This window comes from Odocoileus virginianus, unplaced genomic scaffold (assembly GCF_023699985.2).
Source record: "Odocoileus virginianus isolate 20LAN1187 ecotype Illinois unplaced genomic scaffold, Ovbor_1.2 Unplaced_Scaffold_7, whole genome shotgun sequence".
Lineage (NCBI taxonomy): Eukaryota > Metazoa > Chordata > Mammalia > Artiodactyla > Cervidae > Odocoileus > Odocoileus virginianus.
The window spans coordinates 992723-1008532 of NW_027224269.1; the positions used below are offsets into that span (position 1 = coordinate 992723).

Here is a 15810-nt window from a genome sequence, read left to right on the forward strand (position 1 = left end):
GGGTAAGTGACTAAAGGGGATGCAGAATTTTCACTGGCACAGAGGTTGTTTTTATTTTTCCCGTAGTAGAAAGCCGGCACAGTTTTTTCTGGGCCACACTGACCATTTCTCATAATAAGGAGCATTTATATACAGCTAGACAGCTTATAGGGGAATTAGGACAGGTATTATTGTCTTCTTTTACAGACAAGGAAGGGAGATTCAAAAAGATGAAGTTATCTGTTCAAATCACAGAAGGGACAACTGCTGGAGACAGAACTCACTCCACAACTCTGATTCTTCGTCACCTTAGAATGTCAGCAGCCAGAGATGGAGGAAGATACATGCTTCTGCCTTGGCTTTGGTCTTTCCTCTTGGTTTAATCACGTATTTTGGGAGAGGTCATTGTCACCTTTTGCAGCTCTGTGCTGCCTCCATGCCATTCTTATGAACCAAGTCACCCCCATGAGGAACATTTCCTACAACTTGCCATCATTCTCAACTCTCTCCTCATCTCCTCCCCTCCACCCTGCCAAATCTCATCCACTCATTACAGGCCACGATCTCCAGGACCCAGTCCCATCAATGATGTAACATGGGGCAGCAATGAGGCTGACCTGAGATCCCAGAGAACAGAAAGGCAAAGGTTGCAGGTAGGATGCTTGAATAAGGAACACTTCCCAAAGGATGTGGGAAGTCTCTGTTCAAGACCTCAAAAGAAAGAGCCAGAATGATGCGAGAAGGGGGCAGATCAGGAGACTAGCTTGACCAGAGAGGGAGAAGAGGTGAGAAATGAGACAGGAGGTATAAACAGAAGAGTCTTGAAGTGGAATGCAAGGATTTCCCCATCATGACACTCCTGGAAACAGAAGAGGAATTACTTTGAGCAGCTTAAGCAGATACATTACTTCATTATTCAAAGGCAGAGAAATAGAGGTTTAAACTCACCCGCAAGATTTCTTCAACACAGCTTGGGTCACTGGGAAGGCTTACCTAAAACAAAATAAACAAACAAATAAAAAAAAGAAAATGAAATATAATCTAGTTACTCTCAGCAAAGCAGACAGTATAATATTTTACCCTGTGGGAAAAATTGTAAAGAAAGTAAATAAAGCAGTAGATGTGGATTTTCCTCCCTATTAAATACAATGCAGTAAATATCAGCAAATGGCCAATTTTGTTTTCCTTTAATGAAGCAGTAAGACCACAGTATAAGATGCAGAGACAGTCTTGTTCTGTCACCAAGTTGTTCTGAGATGTGGAGCCATCCTCCCCCATCACCTGGGCTTCTTTTTGTTCATCTTTCCAAAGAAAGAGCTCACTTTTCTGGTTTTTGAGGCCTCTTCCACTCTCTGACATAGTAGTTCACCATGTTATTCATAACCACAGATTTGTAAAAGAGGGCACCTATATGAAATAGTTTTGTGACTAAATTAAGTCCCCTTTTTACTCAGGAGTTCAATCAGATGCCTACAATTCTTGTCTAAAACACTAAGGCCAAAACTCTTGTGTAAATTGCATGCTTGCCCTGGCACTCAGAATCTCACAAATATCCACACTGAATGCCATGGGTTTTTTTTTCTCTGTGTGACTCACACCTTCCTAATCAATCAAAATTCAAGCAACTAGCAGAACTGTACTGAGGACTTACTCTGCATCTGGCACAAGCATTTTCCTCCAGGAGCTCCATAGTCAGTGAAAGGAAGAAGCCAAATGCCAAAGAGTGACATCAAATCAATAGCTGGGCGTGATGAGGGACCTGAGAGTGGGACCACTACCTGGAGGAAAGCCTACGGGGCATGCTGTCACCTGTGCAGGTATGGGCATTCCCCCAAACCTTCCAAACTCTCTTCTTCACACCTTTTACCCACTCCAGGTTTTGATCACCTTCCCTCCAGTTCCAGTAGAGAGAACATTTGGTCTCTTTCATTCACTGCCTTGGAAAGTGAAAGACCAGTCCTGTAAAGCGAGCACTGCCACAGGGGCTATAGGTTCCAGGTCTCTCACAAGGGCAATTAAGTCCCAATTCCCTAGTTACTCTGATAGATTCAAGTCTAAATACAACTATATTTGGGGAAATGGGGGAGAGAATATGGCATCAGTCGCCCTCAATCTTAAAAAAATACAATCATCAGTAAATATTAAATAAGCATAACAGTCACTTCTGTACATACTGATACATTAATTTCAACCAGTGTGTATTCTTATTCTTCTTTTTTTCTTCTTCTCCATATAAAAGTTGCTGCTCCAAGCACCAAAAAATCCCTAGTGAGGATTAGAGAGTCACCAGCAATGAGGGGGCCATCCAGCCTGGGTCAACTGGTATGGTTCCAGTGTACATGTGTTATTCTGGTGTCCCCTTTCATCCTCAAAAATGTCCCTATTTGGATGATAAATTATATAGTCATCCTTCCAAGAACACAAATACTTGAGCACTGAGTAGAAAGAATAGTAGAAGGAAAGGCTGACAAACTGGCTGGGCAGACACTGTAAAGAACTTTAAATACAGGTTTTTGATAAGCAATCACAGGTGGTTTGTTCTAGCAGAGTTGATTCATTCATTCATTCAACAAATATTTTTTTAAGGGCCAGGGACTGTGCCACCAGGCTCGTGTTCAACAAAGATACAATGGGAAAAAGCAAAAGGAGACACAGTTTCTCCCCTCGTGGAGTTTGCAGACTCAGGAGGAAGAGAGGTGTGAAGAATCACAGTTAACAGACCATTATAACCAGTCCTGCAAAATGAAACATTCTGTGTCCAAATAACTGTAGACCAACTTCCCTCTTGGCAATCCATGATGCAGATTAAAGGCTCTGAGACATCTATCAAATCAGTTGAAAGCAGCATATTCCCAACTTTCTTGACATTGAATTGTTGGGGTTTTAGTTCTCATTTTTTTTTCAATTAATAATGATCACCATTCCATAGAATGGGTGTTTGCAGAATATATGCTAGAAGAGACTGGTCTAACATATTACAGGATTATAGAACTCAACTGATGATTCATAACAGCAAATAAACTCTCATTTCATCGTTCAAGGCTCCAGCAACTGTATTTTCTAAGACAGTTGTTGAACTAACATATATCTTCCTGAAACACAATGGTCAAAATGATTATAGCCAAGACTTAAATTTTCAGTATAGTTGTTGTACTGAATCAGCTGGGCTGCCCAGGCTAAACATATATGGCTCAGTCTCACAAAAAAAAGTCTTAGTCTTTTCTTTTTCCATGCTAACACACAAATGCTAACTTTGGAATAAAAATGGGAAAAAAATATCAGGAACATGCAGACACAGCAAGAACATTTGCCTAGGTGTCTAAAGAGTCGGGTGGGAGGCCTGGCCCTATCCCTCAGGAACAGGACTTTATCACCTACCCCTCTGAGTTCCAGTTTGCCCAACTATAAAAATAAAATTGAGTAAAATAAAAGAATGATAATAATCATACCAGCTGTTTTCAAATCTCACAGGGTTTCTGTGAGCAGCAAATGAAATATAAGGTATGCGAACCTGCTTTGTAACCGGAAAAGACCCATGTAGTGTGCTGGGTTATGAGCCCCTGCCCTGCTGGTCTCCTAACTGCGTCTTCCGAAGTCCAGTCTTCTTGTCTGCTCAAGGTAAGATCTGACTCACTCTTGCCAACTGCAAATATCATCTCTACACCTGGTATTATAAATATCAATTTCCTTAAGGGGAAATGCTGTCAAAATACAAAGAGTTGTGGACTCTGGGGAAGAACTCTGCAGACACAGGCAGGCAAAGAAATATGCATCCATACCGAGTGTTTTTTTTTTTTTCTTTTTTAGAAAATACTGGAATCCAGCATTGACACGGAGTCACCAGTCCCACAAATTCATCTAGCCCTGCCCTGCGGATCTTTTCACCGCCAAGACCACTCATTTGAGCTGTAAGTGTTTCCCTACCCCCGCCCCCGCAAATGCTTTTGAATTAACCAGCGAGCATTTCCTCTGTGCCTAGAAGAGTGCTGGGCGAGGGGGGTCAGCGACACAAAGAACTATCAGACTTGGCCACTTTCTCTCAGAGGTAAATGTCTAGATGGGACAGGAAAACAAACAATTAGAGACCCACTGGGATGTACATTGTAAGGTGGTGGTGACAAGGGTAATAGGATCACATTCATTCACCCGTCCGCCTATTCATCAGTTCTCCCATTTATTTCTTTAGACAACAAATCCTGATTGAGCTCACACTGTGCTCAGGATGGTTCCAGGGGAGGATTTAAAGACACCAAAGGCAACATAATTTCTTCCTTTGCTGCTCCACATAACTTGGGGGAGACAAACAGTTAGGGGGAAACAGACAATACAGAACAGGAGGTGTGACTTGGGTGTCGGGAAGAGTACCTACCGGGTTCACGGACAGAGCCACGTCCGACAGGAGCTCCCAGCCGCCGAGGTCCCCGCTGCAGTCCTCGCCCCACAAGGGGGTGAGAGGCCAAGGATCAGACATGGCCGAGCAATGCCGGGCCACTCTGCGCTCTGGACGGAAGCTGGGCTCAGGCTGAGGGCTCGGCCCCTGCTGCCCGTTGCTCTCTCTGTCTGTCTGTCTGTCTCTCACACCCCTCCTCCTCTCGCAGGAACTGTGGAGGAGTCACTCGGACAGGTGTGACAGGAGACAGGAGGAGAACTAGTGGGGACACTGGGATTAGAACTGCTGCCCGATGAGTTGCCAAGCAGCCGCTTAATTCCAGAGCCACCTTCCCTCCCTTTCAATGCACTCTTGAGTATTCAGATAGTCCACAAAGCGCAAGTTAGCCACTCAGAGCCTGCGTCCCTGTGCATCCCCCTCTCCGCCCCCTCCTCCAGGAGCAGAAAGCAAGCGGCATGCCGCCCGGGAGGCTGTGCTCTCACTCCTGGCCCCAGACGACCCTCTCTCTCAGGCTGGGCACGGATGTGGTCCTCTGAGGGCCAGGAGGGGCGGGCGTCCGCGTCGGGCAGGTGTGACTTGACCGAGAGCCCTCCCAAGTGCCTACCCTCTTGGCGTGTGACAGTGCAGGCGGCCACCGCATGTAGCCACAGGCAGACCACGCGCAGATCATCTGCCTGGTGATCAAGACATATCCTAGGAAATAATCAAGGTACCTTTAAATCATCAAATATTCAATTAACTGAAGCAACAATAAATGAATTGCATAGGATATTTTAATCATTCTGGAATTAATCAGTTTGGAGCATACTTCTTGGCGATTAGGGTAATACAAGATATCAAAAATACCCTGATTGTGGCATTGAGAGACACTAATAGAAAACATGAAGATTCATGTGAAACATTAAAAGAGTCATGATCATCACATAGTTAACCGGGGGGGAGTGTGATTCGTGTCTCTGAGCACATTATTATTAAGGGATTGCGAGGGAAGAGAGGTCAGTTTTTCTAAAATCATCCTTTTGCCATCAAAATGCCCTATTCTACCCACATTTCACCTTGACAAAGACTTCGCCCAGTGAAAGTCACAAATCTCACGTTTAATTGCCAGTGAATGCCTGGATTCTCCCAACAAGTGCAAGTGACACTGAGTGACACATCAGTAACACCAAAATCCATGCTACTGGCTCAGTTAAACAATATTCACGACTGACACTGCTGGCAGCTTCCAAACTAATTCCATTTGTATTTTCAATAACAAATTGGCACATTCATCCCCGTGATTGACAGACGTCCCCTGACAGGGTATTACTAACAAAATGCAAACAGGTTATGATATTCTACTAGGAAATGAGTTTCCCATCTTTTTAAAATGTTTAACCCTCATGATCGGTCATTTGTGCAAACAAGGAGCAGCAGCCTCTGAAGTTCCTATTTGCACATGATTTGAAATTTCCTTATCTCTCTTCCCCATCCAGGGAGTCCCTGATAAGTTCAGGTTAAGACCTTTCTGTCCCTGGTTTCCTGTCGCATCTTAACCTGGCGCTGTTCTAGTTTGTATGCATGAGTCTCTGGTTAAATGGGAACAGTTCATATTACATAAACTGCAGACAGAAATCCTCAAGTGATAGAACTTTAATCAAAACAAAAAAGATTTCACAACAGTGACTTGGTCCAGCCAACCAGCTCATCTTCCCATTTCATTTTAATATAGCAAAAGTCCTGGGTGTCCAAGGAGTTGGTGTTTAAAATACTGCTTCTAGCTAATTTTAAAGGGCATCCCATGGTCAAAATACCCCATGTAAAGCAAGCTAATATTCACTATTTCCTCTAAGAAGAGAAGCAAGAAAAAGTAGAGCATGAAGATTAAAGGAATTTACGACTTAAGATTTTAAGCCAAGTCCAGAAAGTGACCCTGTGTCTAGAACCTTACATGGAACTAAAACTGAAAAGGAGGACTCAGCGATCACATTTTATTTATTTGAGCAAATCAATAGGATCATTTACCATATTTTCTGGGGGTGTAAAGAGCATGGGCTTTGAAGTTGGACAGACTTGAATTTTAATCCCAGCTCTGATACTTGCTCTGTGAACTTGGGCAAGACACTTGAACTTCTTTGAGCCTCTGTTTCTCTGTCTATATAAGGGGAATAAAATTCCACTTCAAGGACTGTCATGAGGTTGAGATGAAGTGAGGCATGTAAAAGTACCTTAGCCTGGCAGTAGGTGCATCTGAAGCTCCATCAGCACCTTTTATTCTAAGTTCCCTCTAAGGCTCTTGGAAAGTCAGCACCCTGAGTCTTGGGACCACCGAGCACCTAGTTTAGTCCTCTTGGAAACTGGCCCTCATGACATCTTATGAATGCCACTAATTGTGAAATCCTACTTGGGGGGTCCAGTGTATAACGAGCCTCAGGCTGCTGCTCCATCTGGTGGCTCTTACTGAAGGTGACAAAGGAGGCTGGAGATGGGCCTTGAGGGGGTAAGACAACAGAAAGCTAAGGGGGAGCAGGGGCGGGGTGGGGAAGGGGAAGGGTGGGCTTCATTAGCTATGGGGAACAGCAGAATGCATATGCAGAAAGGCCCATCATCAGCCCGGCGACCTAACGGCAGATGGAATTTAAAGTGAAGAGTGCTTAATTCAGTGGGCTCTGAATAGCCATTAGCTCACTGTTCATTTATTTGGTCTAATAACTAGTTTCTATAGAAGAGTGAGGTAGAAACGGGGAGGGGAGTGACAGTCTTAAAGAAAAATATGGTACACATCTAGAAAGATTACACTAGGAAACCAAGAGCCCGTCTGGAAGATGCTGGCTGCCTGAGCCCCAGTTCCCCCAGGATGCCCTGCCTCTAGTCACCTGAGCTGGGCAGGGAGGTCGCTCTGTTGGCTGTCGCTGCTCCTAGACACATGCCTGGGCTGTGCTGGGTGGGCTCCCCAGGGACAGAGCCCCTCCTCCCCCATTCTCCAGGCCTCCTCCAGATGCCTTAATCTCGCTGCTTTCACTCAAGCTGCATGCTCCTCCTCCTCTCATTGCTGGCTTCCCACATTCTGATCCCATTTGCCTGCCCCTCTTGCCTGTGCTCTTCTCAGCCTTCTGTTTGCTCTCCGTGTCTGCCCTACAACCCAGAGACCTTCCAGCACGGTCCCTGCCTTCTGAAATTCCTAGGCATGCCCAGGACTCCTCAGGGCTCGCAAGATGCCCACTTCTGGCCAGTCCAGGTCCTAGCGCTGAAACCAAGGACCGTTTAAGGTTAAAGTCTTGAAATCCCTACTTAGGGCACTCCTATGAACATTACTGGCTATCTTGTGTGCAGGTCCATGATCTCTTCTAGTAAAAAGTAAAAAATACAGATGTGCAGAGTGGAGTCATGTAAGGCAATTTCTGAACCCCTATCCTTGGCCATTGTAAACAAAGCTAACAACACATGATCTAAATATATCAAAAAGACGCATCAGGAAGCAAATTCACTTTTGAATTTTGTCGACTAAAGAGTGAATGTTGGGGTTTTCAGAGTTTTCTTATGCTCCTGACAGCTCCAGGAACAGAGTAAGCTCTCATACTTCAGGACAATTGCTAATAACTATGATCTTAAAAAGTCATGACAAGGAAAACATCCTGATGGTCAGGAAATACTTCCCTGTCCAAGTTCTACAACTAATTTGATGTTTGATTTGGGACAGTTCATTTCCTCACTCTCCAGGTGACACAAACATGGCATGGGATCTGTTACAAGATTCATTGCCTTGTACTTCACAAAACTAATAGGAGGTCTACATATGATTACCCCTTCTTGTTCTGAAAGGACATTACAGAAGCAACAGCCAAAAGGTAGGAAGGACATAAGTTCCAAAAGTTACATATCTGTCATACACGATATGACAACAAACTTGTGCCACCGTCAAACAAACTCACACATACCATTGGTCTTACATTTCCAATTTTGCCACAGAATAACAACACCTTCACCTTGGACCAGTTGCCAAGCAAGATGATCCTCTCAGGTACATTTTGGGTTCTATGATTTTATTCACCTTCTATTTTGTCCTGTTCTATTACATGTATTTTACTCTATGTAGTATCCACTTCCCAATTCCAGTGATTTTCTCACTGAAGCTAATTGTCAAAACCTGGGTGCATTTCCTCTTCTCTTGCTGAAAGTTTTCAAATTCGTGGAGGATGCAAACTAATTTTTGTACTAATACAAACATGAGAGAGCGGGCAAGTCTTATGTAACACTACAGGCAGCATACCTGTACCATAGGCCTCATCTGTGAAACTCGTTTCACACCTCAGTCATCCTAAGATGAAACTGAACCAGAAGACCATTTATTGTCCCTTGTGTGAGGAGTCCACATTCCATATGGCACAACATCTGATCCATCTTGCATGATGCATTTCAAAGCCACCCATGAATTCTTAGGAGCAGCCAGGGAGGAAGCAAGCCAAGCAGGCAAGCGTGGTGTCCCAGGAACCTGGAGAAGAAAGTGCTTCAAAGGAAAAGAAGCCATGCAACGAGATAAGGATGCAGAATGGACTGTTGGGTTTAGTATGATCTAGACCATTGGCCACACTGGGCAGAGCTGTTTCAGTCGCATGCTGCAGACGTGAAGCTGACTGGAGCATGCTGAGAAGGGAGTGGGAGGGGTGGATGCAGAGAGGGGAGAAACAATTCCTGCTGTGACAGGGAGCAGAGAGATGGGGTGATAGGATGTGGTGATGCAGTGTTAAGGTTCTTCTTTGTTTTGTAAGAGGGATGATATTAAGGCCTATTTATATACCAATGGGTGTAACTCAGTGGAGAGGCAAAAAGTATCGCAAAAGAAAAAAAAAATGCATGATTGTCAAAGCAAGTCCTTGAGCAGGAGCCAGCAGACTAGGACACAACTGGAGAGGCTGGCCTGAAAGAAGAGCGTGGACACTTCTTCCATTGTAACAGGAGGGAAGGCAGAAAGCCTTAGGTACAGAAGCAGTTGGCTTGGAGAAATTAAAGCTGAGAAGATGAGGGGGTACTTGTCTGATTGTATCTATTTTGCTCCATGAAGTATGTGGCAAGGTCATCAGTGGAGAATGGGGTGGTTATTGGAAACATGAGGAGAAAGGTAAGGTGGAAAATGGTTCTGTTGGAAAATAGGAACAGGGTATGCTGAGAAAGTATAATAGAACTCTCTGGCAATGTTTAGGGCAAGAAAGAGCAAGCTATCAGTGAAACACTGAAGAAGATGCTGTATGCCCTCAGTTTGGTGATAAAGGAAGTAGGAAGTGGGGGAAAGGAGAGAATTGGAGGCCAAGTAGCCCCTGGAGATTTAGAAGGAGGTGACACTCTGCTCCCCACTATTAGCCACTGCACTTTGCAACACTGATTAGCTAATTAACCACAGTTCACAGTCCTCCAACTGCTCTCATCTATAAGGGCTTCATTCTGAATGGAACAAGCAGAGCACCCAGGAACAAGAGAAATGATTTTCTGGGATCCCACAGTGTTGAATCTCCTTACATTACCCAGAAGCCTGGATGAAGGGAAGCCCTGGGCCAAAGATGACCCCAGGCCTGCGGAACACCTCTCTAGGGATTAGATGAATTCAACTCTGTCTCCAAGGAAGTAGAGAATTTGATTAAACTGTATCCTCCTGACAGAGATCATTCTCAGATAACATAGGAAGGAGTTTCCAAATTGTTAAAAGAGCTGTTTTTAAGTACTCACATATTTTGTCTTTAAGCAAACGTTTTACCCATTTACTATGTTAGCATGAAACATTTTAAAATATGATTATCTTCTCTAATACATCTTGGATTGACAAGTTCTTCTAAGGATTTATGGTTTCTAACAAATACAAGACTTCCTCACCAGCGGGGTGGGGGATGGGGGGCAGAGGGGGTCAACGAAGTAGAAGCTCAGGTTTTTCTGGTAGCTTCTGAAGACATTGCCGCAGGAATATGATGGGGTTTTAAATTACGTGCTATAACTCCATTTAGAAAAGAACCTTTTAAATATGTATCCTTGGCTCTTATTTTCTGAGAATCTTTCAGAAATGAAAGGTCTTCCCTTGACATTCACAATCCCTCACCTTAAAGAAACGCCTCTGTCTTCTAAATACACGGCTAATGACTTAAATGTCCCCTTTAAAACAAGAAATCCAGATTTCAGTTTGATTTTGCTCTAGCTACATTTTCCTTAAAGCAACATCAGTGGAATAGACTTTATAAATTGTACCAATACATGTCCTCAATAAAAAGGTGACAACAGAATACACTTGATAGAAAGTGGCTCCACTTTCAGACTAACCTCTAAGGAACTTGGCGCCTTCTTGACTCTCTAAATCTTGCACTTAGGATTGTCTTAATTGCCAGTGGATGACACCGTGATGCCACAGAAACAGACCTACAATTGCTCTTCTCTGACAGTGATGATCTGAGAGAACAAGCCCTGTGCACACGAAGTGAATCCTCGCCAGCTCCCCTATTATTTATAACTCTAATTAAAACACTTTTATCTATTAATGCCAAGTGACACTACTAAATATATTCAGGGAAGTTCACATTTTTTCTAGACTTCTGAAATCTCTCAGATCTGTGGTTTAACTGCTCACTAAAATGAAACGATAGCTAAGAATAACTCCCTTCCATTAGATTTATAAATCTCATTAATTAATTCTACATCTCCAATGGTGTAGAGACCAAACTCAACTGCAAGATCTAATTAAAGAGAAGTAAAAAAAAAAATGTTAAGAAACAACACTGAGATTGAAACACAGAAGTAACTGTTTAGCCTCAAATTAATGAGGCGCTATGCTAAGCAAGCATGTCCATTAATCCCTAATGAGGATTTTAAACACATTAAAACTTCCTAATACAAAATGTTTGCCTTCCTTTTATCCAATAACAAATAAGCCAATAATTTTCTGGCTCTAAATGACACTATTAACTGTCACGGCATGTTTTATTTGACAAACCCTCCATTCAAATACTGTAAAACCAATTAATTTGCCTGCTGTGAAATGTGTTTCTTGATAGCTTTTATGTGATTTTTTTCTTCTCAAAGAAATGTAAATAGGAGGTCAATGTAGGTGCCTGGTTTTGCTTTAAAAAAATATGCCACCATAGCTATAGGTTGTCTCACCAGTTTGCAATTCAAATGAGTTAAAAGACAACCTCCATTTTCAGGTCACAATCCCAGATTGGTCTCCTGATAAGGAAACCTTGTCAGAGTAATCTGATTACCAGGAGGGTGTCATATTTGAGAATGGACAGTTGGCAAAATCACTACTTTGTTCAATAATAAATAATGATTCATGACCCTGGCCCTTACCAACCTGGCATGGTTACCTGTCTCCAGCTTTACCCAGCCTTCCCTCAAATACACCTGCATGTGTGTCCAGGAAATAGCTCTCTAAAACTGGAGTTTATTCCTGATGCTTTTAATTGAAAACACATGATTTGTTACACTTCTTTGCTGACAGAAAAAAATCAATAGAGCAAATACAAGAAGTTCCCATTTCTTAAACTTCCCCTGGGCCTTAGTTAGTATCTCCAGTTAGCTTGAGAGATGACCTCAGGGTCCCTTCTGCCCAACATTTATGGGACACTCTGAAACTCTTGGCTCATGGAAGGGCATGGCAGTTTTCCAGAAGATCACTCTACACAGACCCTTGATATCATGTCACTGTCCACTGAAGATCAGAGACGGAATGATACATGGTGTCCCAAGTTTTATGAAGCCGAACAGTTTACACCAATTAATATGAGAAGCATATGCAGGGCCCCCATGATCCTAGCTGGTCTCGCTTCCACATGAAAATCAGGGACTGATGATTTCTTAGCTGTGAAAGTAGGCAGGATAAACAGACATCTGGCAGGTGTCTATGATTCCAGGTACAATGAAAACACTTTACTGATACAAATAAAATACATCCAGTGAAATAACCACACTTAGTCCTGACCAGGATCAATGTGTTGCAGTATGTCCAAACGCGGTGCTTGGAAAATCTGTTCACATTAAGAAAATTGTCCTAAATGAAAACTATACATCGCATCTACACTATGCACAGTACAATGCACTAAGTGTTATGGGAAATTTGGTAGATAATAAAGAATAAATGTCCCAAAGGGAACATCTACTCAAAAGTAGACAGGACATACATACCAAAAGTGAGTCATGATAGTATAAGTTAGCACATATTTTCTGATCCCTAAATCAGGCACATGCACAGAAGGGGAATTTTAATTTGGGGATGACATGACTTAGATGGCCAAATATGGGAAAGTCCAGACTATCTAATAAGAGGAGGATGAAAATGATTATATCAAATCAGGACTCTCCTAGAAATCCCAGACCAAGCAGTGATACTACTTTTAAAAGACAGATGAATGGTTTTGACAATAACTGTAACAGGAAGTTGCAGGAGAAGAAACTTCCCATGGCTCTGGGGTAGTCAGGCAAGGAAGTGGGACCTGACCTTAACTTTGAATAAGAGAAGAGATGTATATAGTGACTATGGCACTGTATAACTTTGGGCTAGCCACAGCTTCTTAGCTATAAAATCAAGGGGTTGGCCTAGAACCTAGGCTCTAAAGCAACTCCAATCTGTTAAAATGAGTTTCAATCTGTGGTCCAAAGCAAATTAATTTCAAAACTTCTACTTATGTTCACCAGTTGATCTCTAGTTAAAAGAAGTCTCCAATCAAAAGCTATAATTTTTAAAGGTACAGAGCCTGTGTCATGATCTACAGAAGTACAAACGTCAAGTTCATTCTGGCAAATATTTTCAACATGGAAGCAGATAACACACTTTAGAACTTCAGTGGAAACATTGAAATGTGGAAAGTACCATATTTCATATCAGGGAGACTGCAATGACAATTAGATGTCATTTTCAAAAATAACACGTTGGCCCCAAAGACAGAGTGCCTCAATTATATGAGGGCTTCTTGTTGAGTTAGAAGTTCTTGCTGAATGGTAGTGAAAAGATAATCTATACTTGGCTAAGTTCATATACTTGAAGCCAAAGCATGTAGTAATGGCTCTGGTTGAAAAGCTTTTGAAAAGTCCCATAATAGTTCCTACATCTTCCATTTTTAATCAAGATTTGGGAATGTGCTGGGACCACCAGACATCAAGTGTGCTTGCAACCTTTTCAACTGTCAGACCAGACAGATTTTTATCTTCTGCGAATCAACCCAAAGCCTCAAAGGGGCAGTGCCAGAGTATGAATCCATTTCACTAGACAGTCATTGAAATTATAATTCAAAGTTCAACTTACTTTCGCATTTTCTACCGCAATACTTTTGGCAGCCCAGGGCAGAAAGTCGAAACCTGGTTTCCAATGGAGACCACTTCCAGTGGTTTCTAAATGTTGGCAGCAAGAATTCCTTCTTGTCAAATAGATCAGCAGTCACTGGCTTTCATTAATTTACTTTCAATGACTGCAGCTCACTCTCAGGAAGCCTTTCTTTACCTAAGGATGTTGACCTGCTGTTGGACCCCATCAGAAACAGACACGAAGAGACACTGATATATTAGGAGGTTGAGAAATTCCCTCCAGTGGCCTTTGTGGACTCCTCAGCTTCCATTTATTCTCACGGAGGCTATGAGCACAAAAAACAAGATTTGTGGTGAAGACGTATAGCTGGAATCTATAAAAGCTCCCAACACAAGATAAATAAATCCACTGATATATGTTACACCATAAAGTGTTATTTGAAGATCTTTAGAATCACTTTGAAGGTCTTTCTTCATTCAAATGAATTATCATAAAGAAGAGGGACTTTTTAAATTTAAAATGATATGCCAATTTAAATGATACAATTGTGAATACTTCATGTGTATTTAGTTGGGTACCTGAAGGGCTCTGGGCTGAGGGCTGGCTGTAAATAAAAATGGATTATGATCATGCTAATCTTGAAATTATCTAGCTGAGCACTTAGGTATACTTCTAAAACACATTTCATTAATTTCTAAATGTTTTGTCTTTGTTTTACAATCTGTGCTCAAAAGGAAAGCATGACACCTTATCAGGGTGCTACAAGGCTTTTAGGCAGCATCTAACATCTATTTTGTCAAGATAAGCTTCACAATTAGCATTTGCAACATTCTCAGTTTCTCTTCTCTCTAAATGATAATCTAACCCCAAGTGAGATCTTCTAAATCCTTAATGTGAGTATATTAACCCCTTAATTCAAAACTCTAAGAACAGCACCCTTGTGGCATATGAAAACAAAAGGGATGAGGCCATTTATGTGAGGGTGATATTAAGAATATGTTTTACCATTATTGCTACTAAGACCAAGGCTCATACACATAAAAATTTCTCGGAAATTTGATCCTTGCTGGATTACAAAGTCCTTTCACATCATCTCTGCTGCCCATCTCCACCCTGTATCATTTGTTCCTCATGACAATCCTATGAAAGTAGGCAAAGACGATACAATGAGGGGGCCTTCCTTGGTGGTCCATTGGCTAAGACTCTGAGTTCCCAATGCAGGAGGTCTGGGTTCCATCCTTTGGTCAGGGAACTATATCCCACATGGAGCAACCAAAGATCCTATATGCCAGAAGTAAAGATCCCATGTGCCACAACTGAGACTGGTGCAGCCAAACAAACAAATAAGCAGGTAATTAAAAAAAAAAAAAAGATACAACGAGCTTCATTTCAAAGATGAAAAAACATCCCATGACTTCAAAAGATTACATGACTTGTCTGAGGTTTTATGACCACTTAGCAGTGAAGGCTAGCCCCTGGATTTTCAGCTTCCCAGTCCAGTGTGTCTTTCACTATTTCATGTTCCTAGTCTGTAAACACAGACTTATTCACAGAGTACCCACTAGAGCCTGAGGAATTCAGAAGCCAAGTACATGAACCACAGTGAAGGTTCTCTTCTAAGATGAGATGATACTCATCTCTGTTACAGGGCAAATAATGTCATCACCAATTCCAAACTGACTACCAACCTACAAGGCAAAAAACCCCTAGGGGTCTAAAATGAGATGTCCAAAATGGTACATTGAAAAGTTAAGGGCAGACAAAGAACACCACCTGTTCCATCATGACTCAGAGTCTGGGTTTTGAAGAGCACCTGCTACAACAGAGGATGAGATGGTTGGATGGTATCACCGACTCAATGGACATGAGTTTGAGCAAGCTCCAGGAGATGGTGAAGGACAGGGAAGCCTGGTGTGCTGCAGTCCATGGGGTTGCAGAGTCAGACACGGCTTGGACACCGAACAACAACAACATCACTAGTAGGCCAGCTCCTTCCTCTAGCCAGGCCTCCACCCTCACTAAGCACTCAGGACTCAGGTTCAAGAGTGAGTCAACACCTCACTCCTCTGGTAATTGTTTCCTCCTTTTGCTTCTTGGCCATTTTACATCCAACTGAAGGAAGTTCCTACAGGTTCCTACTGGCTGTCCAGATATGCCATGAAAACTGGCTTCCCACACACACCTG

General features: G+C 42.5%; 1 protein-coding gene across 8 annotated transcripts in view; it reads right to left on the reverse strand.

Annotated features, from left to right (window-relative positions):
* Window positions 1-15810, reverse strand: part of AFF2 (ALF transcription elongation factor 2) — a 531908-nt gene that overhangs the window by 209767 nt on the left and 306331 nt on the right. For all 8 annotated transcript variants that reach the window (XM_070462659.1, XM_070462658.1, XM_070462657.1 and 5 more), the window contains one exon: window positions 928-972. In XM_070462659.1, the coding sequence (XP_070318760.1) occupies window positions 928-972 (45 nt within the window). The remainder of the gene's footprint in view (window positions 1-927; window positions 973-15810) is intronic.